The 12,145-nt window shown below is 39.8% G+C and overlaps 1 protein-coding gene across 5 annotated transcripts in view; it reads right to left on the bottom strand.

Annotated features, from left to right (window-relative positions):
- The window catches only part of SSBP2 (single stranded DNA binding protein 2), a 125,393-nt gene that overhangs the window by 77,164 nt on the left and 36,084 nt on the right, over positions 1-12,145 (bottom strand). For 4 of the 5 annotated variants that reach the window (XM_040091274.2, XM_040091275.2, XM_040091276.2 and 1 more), the window contains exons 3-4: positions 12,012-12,073; positions 10,280-10,364 (exon numbers count right to left, since the gene is read on the bottom strand). In XM_040091274.2, the coding sequence (XP_039947208.1) occupies positions 10,280-10,364; positions 12,012-12,073 (147 nt within the window). Of the gene's footprint in view, positions 1-10,279; positions 10,365-10,503; positions 10,625-12,011; positions 12,074-12,145 lie in introns of all 5 variants that reach the window. The other variant, XM_058424184.1, reaches the window with a different exon arrangement.

Genomic DNA, 12,145 nt, shown 5'->3' with positions numbered 1-12,145 from the left:
TCACAACAGAGAAAACTGGAAAGGGTTGTCTTCACCTCAAATACACAGAAAAAATCCAGATGAAATAAATTAATTGCTTTGGCACAGAGGAGTAACTCTAAAATCGAACAGTAAACAGGAATGACCCACTGCATTTGTACTGTTTTCTGTGACCCTGCTGTTGCAAACATGTGTGACTCTAATCAGAGTATTCACATATAAACTGCTACTCAACCATGAAATTGTTTGCCAGGCGAGGGCCAGAGTCCCTGATCCTGCTATTGGACCTGTCCAGGCAGATCCCAACATCTGTGCAGAGCTGGGATGAAGCCAACGGGGTCAAGCTCCACGAGGATTCACTGCCTGCTTTTACAGATCTCGCTGAAATCCTGCTCCTGAAAAACTGATTGATTAAGCGAAATGTTGCACTCAACTGTATGCATATGCACAGTCCATGCATTTTTCTGTCACTCTTTTAAAACAGGACAGACATCAAAACTCACCTCAAATTATTCCCTTAATTATCTACTACTTAAGATCTCAGTACATTTCAAACCTAAAATTTAGGTTTGCAATATGGAAATCAGATGTGAAAATTGGAAAATGTTTTCCAATTACTCAGAAAGTAGTATTTATTATCCACCTTATAGAGAACTTTGTCTTCCACTTCCTATGTGAGAGAAAACCAGGTCATGCACCTCTTCTGGTGTGAATTATACACAGAACTACTTTCTTGGGTAAATGAGCCTCTGATGGGTTACAGACTGCTGCATCTGAATTTTGTTACAGGTATCCTCCCTAGGTGGCATAAATCCAGTCTGCGGATATTGCTGTGACAGCACTTTGGAGATGGACACTTAAGTTAAGGAGGGGTCACAATACAACAGGCAACGAGGACAAAGTTGCAGTGCAGACTTTCACCTTAAGTCAAGTTTAATATTTTTTATTCTCCTTGATCATGCCACAACCTCTATTTTTCTCTAGGGGGGAGAAAATGGAGATAAAATGTTGTATTTTGTCTATCTTACACCACAGGTTTACTGTTTTTAGTGGTTATCATGTTTTGAATGCAGAGATCTCAAAATAAGAAATAAGAAACAGTATTTCCAAGCTTTCATGCAGAGCTGCATGTTTGTTCCGAAGCACCATCTCCCATGCAGGCCTGAGGACCCATGTAAACACGAGTGACTGTAACACCGAGGCCTTAATTCTGCAGAAAATTCAAAAAGACCATTATCTGTGACTCATGTTATGTAATGTACATCTCATATTTAGTGTGGTGTTTGGATGTGACAGTTCTAGTCAGCCATGGATATCCGTGTTCCCTCCAGAGGCCTCCCTGCCTTTCCTCCTCATTACTTCACTTTTCACCACCTCTCATAAGGCATTTGTTGTTCACATGTTCTTATTACAAGCTGCACGTCTCCTGCAATTTGTGATCTTCAGGATTCATCTTTCATCATATTAGAGAGCAGATGGAAGTTGTAAGTCCTTGGATTTTCCAGAAATGTGCTAAGCAAGTCTGAAATGAGTCACTTAGACGTATTAACAGAGCAGTCGAGCTGATAACAAAATCTGTGTTTGGCATATTGTGCAGACATAAGACTCTCACTTTCACTTTTGCTTTTCATGAGGCTAAAGAAGATTGCATTAGGTGAAGCGCCTCCAGCCCAGGCAAACAGAAGAAGGAAAATGCTTCCCATTAGTGCACAGCTGTGTTTAACATGGTGCAGACAGAGGAACGGCGACACACCAAAGGCAGCCTTTTCCCCAACCTGGGAATGAAACTCGAGATAATTTAGGAAGGAGGTTATATAAGAGCGGATCTTTATTTGAAGGCTGTCAGGGGCAGTTATGGAAAGATGTCCACAAAAGCTCACCCACACAGGGCTGAGTACATTTTACAGGTTTTAGGAAATTAGTATAATCAATAAAAAGCACCATTTAGGAGGACAAGTGGTGATGGAATTCCCCCCAGTCAAGTCCGTTCTCTGGAGCCCTCCCTTGGTACTAGCTGTACTTTGCCCATGAAATGTATCTCGAAGATCAAACGTATCTCAAGGTTTTCAACCTTGGTAGCCAGGAAGAATCAAGATAGCACTGGGGCCCTGTACCCTCTGGGGCTTGGAGATCTGGAATTTGTTTTGTCTTTCTGCCTAGGGAAAGGGCATGGAAAACTACTGGGAAAACTAGCCACTAATACAATAGGCTACAGAGCTACAAATACATGTGTGAAGAATACAGAGAACACAGAAAAGAAAAAAAAGCAAAAACCAAAACAGCATCAGTCCAAGAACCACAAAATGCCCTTGTCCTCAGCCCAAGGAGATCTGACCAGCTAAAGTGGGACTGTTCAGTGCAAACCCCTAAACCAGCAGCATCAGGAGGGACCCTGGTATGGAAGATGAACCATCAGGAGGAAGATCATGAGGGGGAGGAAGAGAGTGCAGAGGCAGCAGACCCTGGCAATGCTTAACCCAGCACCTGCTTTCTATTGATCAAATGTTTGTGCAGCACTCTGTTGATGTAAGGCATTATGTACAATCAGTGTTAAACATTAATCTCCAGTCTAAATTCAGAGTTAGTCCATGTAACATTCCCAGCGTCACTAAGGTATAACTTGACCTCCTTTAGTGATGTTCTGGAGTGGTGTAAGAACATACTCTGCCATGAGTAAGGATGATCTATACGTCAACAGTGACAAAATGTTTTTAAATACAACTACTAAAACAAAAGTTTGGAAACAGGGCATTTCTCTATGCTACTTAAACTTACAGTAGGCTGTATCTTCTCACTCTTAAAGGTGAAATAAATTCAATATAAACAAATCTACAACTTTTGAGACAATGTCTAAAATCTAGAATGTTTACAATTCTGTATATTGGATTATTAAATTATTATACACACCCCATGAAGTGTGTATATGAATAAGTGCTTTCATTTGTAGAAGAAAAAATATCCTCTCTCCTCTGAAACCTTCATTTTAAGTTCACTCCAAACGATAAAGCTTAAAATTTAAAGTGTAATACAGCTTTCACTATAGTAGCATAAATAATCCATTAGAGCAAATGAAAAAATTAAAATTTGAATGAGCAGAGTTCAGTCAATTGCAAGACATTTTACACATGATACATTTAACAACACTACTTTGAGAAATGGTTGAAGTTAACAGTTGTTCAGCAGGACAACCACAAAGGAAAAGAAAATTGCAGTACCCAGGGACTTCCATTGAGCTGGTCAGAAATTTCCTGTGGAGCCTTCTTCCAGGCAATGACACATGTCCCAACTTTAGAACAGAAGGACCTCAGCTTAGTTTTAATTATAAAGAAAGCCCTTGATTCAGAACGCAGAGAAATAAATCCATGGAGACACCTATCATGAACTAAAATATCTAGTAAGTTAACAGTCTATCAACATTAAAGAAAACAAACTTACAACCAGATTTTAACTGTGTTTTTTGAAAAAGAAAAACAAAACAAAACAAAAAACCCACCACTACCACACACACACATACACCCCCCCCCACACCAAAAAAAAAAAAAATACAAAAAAAAAAAAAAACAAAAAAAAAAAAAAAAAAAAAAAAACAAGGAAAAAAAAAAAAAAAAACCCCACAAAAAAAGCCCACCAAAACACCTAAACCACTCTAGAAGGCTGTGAAGCAGCCTGAGCATTCCAGTCACTTCCTTTTGCCTTTCAACCTCTACCTCACCCTGTGAATTCCACATTATCCCTTCAGCTACTCACTTCCCTCTTAACTTCCTGACCCTTCACACCCCCTCCTCTCCTCCAAGCGAAAGAAAACCAAATTTTATCCCATTTCATAAATTTGGCATGGTTCTGCATACAGTGTATATAAATCTTTTTGGTGCTCCACTCTCAACAAATACTATTTTTCACAAAGAATGTTTCCAAAACCTGCCCTCATTAAAATGACTGTTATCTCCCATTGTTTTCAATGAAAGTGAAGCTAAAATGGTTGTTAGAAAAGAGGAAAAAGGAAGAAATGTGTCCACTGCCTCCCTCTGGGAACCATGAAAAAGGAGCTAAATTACCTTTGGGGAAAAGCTGATTCCTTATCCTGTCTGAGGCTTCCACTGAGCTCAAACTAATTAGCCATTTTATTTCTAAATTCCAAGGAAATTAAGTATTCACTCAAAGAAGAGCAATGGAATTCTGGCGAGGAAATGCTGCTTGTTCTCTCTGAAACAATGTGACTGAGTTCTCACATTAAAAGAGAAGCAATGCACAAAATTACCTGGGAAATTACCTCTATAAAGAGAAAAATTATGTCGGCTGTAAGAAGTAACACATTTTGTATCAGAGCTTACAATTAACATTTGTGACACAGAGCAGTTCTAATCCAAGCATTATATTTTTGACTAATTTATGGGAAGGAATAATGAAGGAGGATGGTAGGAGCAGAATGGGCACATCTTCCCTCTTCATGAAAATGTGAGAACAAGAATTCAACTGGGGGATTTCTTAGCAGGAAACAGGATTTTCCTGCAAAAGGAGTCTCTGCAATCCAAGGGAAGTACCAATTGCTCAACTTCAAAGAATTTCTGGTGAGCCAACAAAAAGTTTCATACTCTTGGAGATTCAGTGCAATATTCTGATATTCACTTACAAACACGTGACACCAGCCAATGTTGTTTGCAGACTTTGGGAGCTGGAGCATGCTTTTAACTAATCCTTTCCACAACTGCACTAATGAATAGCTACTGAGCAATAAAATTAAGGAGCTGGGAGACTGAAGCAGCCCAGCTTGCCCATGGAAATTCTACGTAAGGCCCTCGGGTGGTGACCCACACTGTCCTCCATGCAGACAAAAGAGTGCTCCTACACCAAGGACAAGAATTCTAAATATTTATCCAGTTTTTCACATCCACAGAATTTTTGGCAGCATACACGAGAAAGTCAAGGATGCACCACTTTTGCATTCTGCAAAAAAATATGGTTCAATTATTGTTTATTGTCGTGCAATCTTTAACCATATTGATTTACTTAACGTGCTCAGGTATGTAATTTCAAAGCAAATGCAAATTCTTGGTTTTCTTCTGGCTTCCAAATCTAAGAACATATTTTACTGCACATATACCTGAAAAGTGTGAGACATGATCTCCACAGAATGAAAAAAGCAGTAAAGAAAGCCGCTTCATTCAAAATAAATATGAATATGTGCTACTTACACAAAAGGAAAAAATACAATTTTAACAATGAATGTATGGGAGGAAATGCTTTTCACTTCCCTATTAATTACACAAGAATGCTACAGCCAATTAATAAATTTCTTCTACTTTTAAGAAATAACCTGTTCCTTACCTGGACACAGGAACCATCTACAGAGTAGACTAATCAATTGTCTGAAGAACATATTCTGAGGGCGAAATCACTGACGACTTAGTGATGATCAGTAAACATGCAACTGGCCTTCCAGAACTTTCTGGAATTCAGGTAAAGAATTAACAGATATCTCAGATCTCCAGCACTTCCTCTGGTACAAAAGCCCTGGAGCAAAGCAGGACAACTTTTGTCCTTCTATGGGAGAATGAGGATGATGGGGAGCTATTTTTTCTTAATTTCTGTTTTAAGCAGAAATAGTTTAACATGCATTCTCCTAAGAAACTGACAGCTGGAAAACAGACCTAGAATTCCATTTTCAGCAATAAACCTAGAAGCAAAAGCTGCCCTAGCTAGGCTGCCTGCAGAAGGTCACAGTAGCAAGAGATGGGTCAGGCAATCAAGAACAAAAACAAGTTCCGTCATCCCTGATGTACAAAAGGCAGAAAAGGAGGACAGCAGTTTAATGAAACCAGAAACAAAACAGTCCCTGTGGGAGAACAGTCTCACAGGCTTTTCATGGTAATCTGTAGTCCAAAACAGACATAAAAGTACTCTTAACTCCTCAAATACTGGGTATTGATAATGATTAATTAAGGAGACTTGGGGCATGTAGGATGTGCAAGTGCCTCTTAGTTTTACTGAAGGGAGATGGGTCCAGAGAAGAAAGTAATAATTTCTCTCCCTATAAAACAAAGAAATAGAGACCCAAGTTTTCTGTAGAGAGGTGCAGAGAGATTGATCAGCCATCTCAAATTTTCAAACACTCTGCTCAGTAACATCTAGGAAAATTTTATTTCTATATGTATCACCTTTAAAAGGAATAATCTGGACAAAATTGATGACAGCATTGTCTTTGGTACACTCTACAACCCTCAGTCACAGAACTCAGCACTGAACTGTGCCAACAGGGCAGAGGGGATGTGGGCCCAGCTCATGAGGCTTTTCAGTCTCTGGGGCAAGGAATGTCTCCAGTTTGTTACCCTATGCATTACATGGAACTCTTCTGGGAGACACAAACACAAACCAGACACCTTTGCCCATACCAGAAGTGATCTTTCAAAGAGCTGTGGAGAAGAACTTATCAAACCTTACCCACAAAATAATCAAGATTTTTAATACAGCTGCATGTAAGAAACAATGAAGCCCTTCTTTGCACCAGCACCACATGGAAAAACTTCCAGTGCCAGGAGCATGAGATAACAGGACCACAGGAATTCCTGGATAGTAAAAATATCTTAACTGCTATGTACAGAAATCATCTTGTAAGGATTTTCAGGTACCACCCCTTCAAACCCATAGAGGGGGATGAACGGCCCGGCTTGAGGAAGAGCACTATAGTCATTTGCAGCCAACAGAAGAATGGGTGCTGCTAAAAATCCAGATTTTATTTCCCCTTTTGGACCCAGTTTTCAGCTTGGAAATAAGTGGAAAGAGGTGAGAGTTGGAACTTGCTTTTCTCAGCAGATCTCAAACATGGAAAAATGAGCTCAACTATAGAGGTGAAGACATCTCCTCAGGACACTGTGAAGAAACACAAACCATTCTACACTGAAGACTGAATTTTGCCTCAGACATGTACATGATCTCAGAAATGTACACGATCTCTCACAAGACTTCAAACTGTGCAGAGGTTCCCCCCCCCCAGGAAAAAGTAAAGTAACAGGTACCCTGAAAAGAATCATGGGGATCTTTCTGCTTCAAGTGAAGCTACTCCTACTGAAATGCCTGCAGTATTAACAGGCTGGGTAAGCAAGCAACACTTTTCTTTCCTGAGTCATCTGAAACAATTTCCAATTCTAAATCATATATCTCAAAATTTCCAGGCCAGGACCTATCTCTCTGATCCAGCACATGCACATTCACGACATGCATCTTTTCAAGCCTAAAAAAAACTACACAAATGTATCTAATCAGTTCAGAACCTTGTTCACTCAGAAGAAAACCAATCCAGTGGCAAATCTTGACAGAAAATAAACATACGATTAATTTTAAATACGGGGGAGCTGCGACTACTTAAACTGAGGATAAGCATGGAAAATCTTCTTTATAAAGCCAGAATAGGGCTTTGCTTTTCTATTTAGTGGATTTTTAGTAAGACGAGCATTGTAGCGCTGCAAGCCACAATGCACTGTCTGATGGAGGAGAGAAATCAAACAGCATTAATCTTACAGTTGTAGTTCAGATAATGTAGAACTTATAAGTAAACTTAAACTCATTTTTTCTGTGTATTCATTTTATGGGTCAACCTGTGTGTTCCTGCCTGATTTGCAGCTATGTTGAGTGAGGCAGCAATATTTCCAAATCATTAAATCATCTGCAAGTGCTCTCCTCCTCCATCAAGCATTCCTAAGCCTTTCTCTCTCTTTCTTTCTGACAAAAGCAAAGACAAGATTATTTCCTCTCCAAACACAGCCCACTCAGCTACAGCTGCCACGTCTGTAGCAGCCAGACCACACGCCCCTTCAGCAAAATGGTTTTTCTTAGGTCAAGTGGAACACATGCCTAATAAAAAATTCTGAATTGCTTGTATGAATTAATAAACACGCCTTCTGTGCTGTTTTGTACGTACAATAACAGTTTTCAGATATGACAGGACAGCTACAAATGCCCTACTACTTGACCTGCAACGCGGCAGCCGAGTTTTGATTTACCAGCCCCTTCAGCAGGAGCCAGTACCCAGCAGCAGCTTCTGATGGTCCCCCACTGACGGTGGGATTTTAACCCTTCCACAGTCAATGGCAAGACACTGTGTCGATCAGGATTTCACTTAATATATGTTCACTTTCTCCTGCAGTGAGATCTGCTTGGCTGTATCCTAATACCATTTTCTTGTTCTTTGACATGAGCTTACAATGCTGCCTTAAAATACCAGACACATAAACCATGATGAAGACTGTCCTAAGCAAAACCTAAGTGATAACAAGGAGCACCGTGAGTCTTGTGAGGCGTTAACTGACTTTATCCCAACTGTGACAAAAACAATGCAAAGCTTTTCCTGCCACCTTAAAATATTGAGAGAACAGGTTTTACAAACACCAGGTGAATTAATTTCTAAAATACATCAGGTTGTTTCTAAAATAAGTGTTCATCCTGTCTTGATGTCCAAATAGAATCACACCAGGATTTTATCTTTTCTTCATCAAACACGACTTTATACAGTAAGTTAAATATTCAATCACAGAAATGTAGGACACACAGAACTCACATTTTTTCACTCTTCTTAAATTACGACAATACACATTATAAATTAAGACAGAACTGAGCAATAAGGCCATGTAATATTCCAAGGCCTGTAGAAATGCTAATGGAACATGCTAAAGGATGTTTCTAACTACTTTGGTTCATCTACTCAGATTCTTAGTATACCTCTAAATTTAGACTCAATAGGGAACCTACTGATCAGTTAAACTCTCCTGAGATTAAAAGTCTGGAGGCTCCTTTTAGGCTCCAAACGCTTTTTCACTGAAAATTTCCTCTTGCTGATCGTTTTGCTTCACAGTTTTGTTTCACAACAATATTTATATGTTTCAGATTTTTGGCCTTTGTTACACACACTTTATCTTGAGAACACAGTGTCCCCCACTGAAGTCAACTGCTGTGCTTTGTATCTCCCTAGATTTAAATCTCTAATGCCATTCCTCATTGTTTTACACTGTGACAACTGCTCCTTCAGTGGGGAATTAAACCTTCCTCTAATAACAAGAAACCAAAATACCAGGTGTCCTATTTTTCCAGCAATTTTATATTTAAAACAGATAAGGACAAAATGACCACAGCTATCATACTTGCAAGAGATACTTCATTTTTAGTTTGAGGAATGTGCCTTACCAAGTTGGCTGACCTTAAGAACTCTGTGGGTACAAAATGTCCTTAAACTTTGTTCCTCTCTCTGATAATTATTTCATTTATTAATTATGTTTAGTGGTCAGCATAGCCTGGACATGACTACGCAACATTGTCCAAGCTCTTTAACCAGCTGCCCTCACAATTTAACCACCACTACGGGTCGTTAAAAGAGGTATTGGTGAAAGATGCTGGATATCCCTGACTGTGCTGATGGTGCATTCAGTTTAAAGTGTTATTTACTGTGAATAAGGCGAGATCACCATTAGCTCACACATTGTAGGATACCAAGCCATCATCAGATTTTGATAACAGAAAATGGAAAATGGTCACTTTGCTGAATCATTTCTGCTGTTCCTGATCTGTGTTTTTAAGACACTGGGGCAGGGCAGTTTCATTCCGGTTTTATCTGTAGAAATATGTTTTGGCAGTAAATAGACACTATTTGTGGGACAGACCTGGAAAAGACTCAAGACGTTTCACCCCTGTATTGTGAGAACTACTCTCATTCAAGACCCTCCCCGCTGCATTTTGAACTAAGTCTCAAAGGCAGCAAAAACTGTCATAAAACTGCACTTAATTCCTCCTGTTGTCTTGGACCAGCTGATTTTGCATTTACCTAATTTTTTGATGCTTGATTGTTTATAGGATGAAAAATCTTCAGGTTACTTCAGGATACAAAAATATATGAACCACCCTAGCTTCAGCCAGGGTGGTCCTGACAGAAGCCAGAGATAAACTCCATCTACAGAACAGTCTTTTCTTTAGCGCTGACAGAGCACAGATTTTTGGGTAGGTCACATCCATGCTTCCATTTGTCCTGTGCCTTTGTGACCAACTTCATGCGTCCACAGCATGGGAGACAGAAGGACACTCTTTTTTCTGCATTAACATGTGAGACAGCACCTTGATTTCTGAGACAGCTTCCAGGCGTCACCCGTATTGTGCTGGCAATTGAATTAGGAGCTCCTAATTCTAAGGTATCCCCAGAAAGCTGAGACTTACATATGACAAACACCCGTGGTTTTGAGCCACTGCAGTGCATAAACACTTCTCTATCATATTTATACGTGCAATTAATGAAGTCATGGTAAAGACACACAACACTTACGTAGTCATGAAAGGCTTTTGCTTCACTTGAGTGTTCACATGTTTCTCGTCTTTCTGGAGCTGCACAGTAAAGATCCCAGAACACACTGCAAGGGAAGAGGTTACAGGGACGGTGAGAGTGTCACTGTGATGTTCATGTGCACTTTACGGCATGCACACACACACCCCACATGGATGTTCCTATACAGAAAAGTCACTTTCTCTCCAAAGGATAGGAACACTCACCTCTAAGGAAGGATTTAGATTTGTAAACCATCTGTGAGGAACCAAGTCCTGCCATCTGATCTCTGAGGCATGCGGTGCTGTAGTCCTTTAATACCACTGCATTACACACCAAGAATCTGGCCTAATATATATGAATACAATGAGTATTACGGTGCATTTAATCTTATCCCTCTGGCAACTGGTCAAATGACTTCCACAAAACATGGGGAGGAATGAATTTTTAATAATATGGAAAGAAAAGAAACCAGAGAGAAAACTAGGAATCCTTCCACGGTCAAGATTCATGGAATCACATGAAGCTTGAAAATGTGGATTGGAAAGATTTTAGAGCTCATCTAGCCTCCACCACTTTCCACTATCCCAGGTTACTCCAAGCCCTGTCCAGCCTGGCCTTGGACACTTTCCAGGGATGGGGCATGCCACAGCTTCTGTGGACAAATGTCCGGTCCTGCACTTAAAGCAAAGCTCCCTGAGGATCTGGTACCTGGGCAAGCACAGAAAATGGATGAGTATGTTCTTATGTCATAAAGAATGAAAGGAAGGGTAATATGCACATCATCCCATCGGTCTTCCCCTACAACTCCTTCAACTAAAGTTACATACCAATCAGTTCTACCACAAAGTTTCTGGAATGAAACTCTATGTATGCTAGAATGACTTAATAATATATTTGATAATAAAATTTGTTGGAGTTTCATAGCTGTTTTTTACTGGTTTAGACTTAATCCTCTACAACTTAATCTGGCACTGTAATAAGGATTTATGGACAATTTGAGCACTCTGCTGCAGACCATCAAAATTAAGAACAATGCAGACATTAGAGATAAAAGGGACACATTCTTGCCAGGCTTCCATCACACAGCAAAAGCTGCAAAAGTTGGTCAAAGAAGGATATTCCACTTCCCATGCAGTTGTGCAAATCACTTGGGTTCAAATGGGACCATTTCAAAACCTGTGAATTCTTGTACTCCTGAAAGTTGGGCATAGTCTCTGCACTTCTGCATTCCTTCAAACATAGGCTTGTTGGATATATTAAAATAATGAAGAAATACCACAGCTATAAGGCAGTGCCTATGAGCACGCCTTTCCCCTGGGGAATTCTAGGCACACAGCTACGGACTGCAGACCGAACAAGCTCATATCTACACAGAGTCTACGTATTTACTGCATCTTCTCTCTAAATGCAAGTATTTACAATACGTAGAATGATCCCTTAGCTGCAAAATGTGCTAGAAGGTGGTGAAGAAGGAAAGACAGGCCACATTCTTTCTTATCAACACACTATGCATGATTTCTTTTTTTCTGTATCCAATATCCAGTATATTTTTCTGCTATTTGCTGTTCTGTATCAAATTTTCTGTTATTTTATTCCTTAACACGAGAACGCTTCTTAATCCTGATCCTCTCATTCTTTTTACAGTGTTCACCTGAATCTCTTGCCTCCAGCAGCTGGAACTGGCCATCAACATATTCTAAAAAAATCAGAGGAGAAGAAAACTGGTACTTACCACCACCAGGAATGCAAGAATCCTGGGGGCTCCCCCAGTGTGATGTTTTTTTCCCATCTTATCTAAAACAAAACAATAAAAACAGAGGTGTACATTCTTGTGATCATTGTGACTAAAAAGCATTACATAATTCA

Source organism: Hirundo rustica, chromosome Z (assembly GCF_015227805.2).
Source record: "Hirundo rustica isolate bHirRus1 chromosome Z, bHirRus1.pri.v3, whole genome shotgun sequence".
NCBI lineage: Eukaryota > Metazoa > Chordata > Aves > Passeriformes > Hirundinidae > Hirundo > Hirundo rustica.
This window is presented reverse-complemented; position numbering and strand designations above follow the sequence as displayed.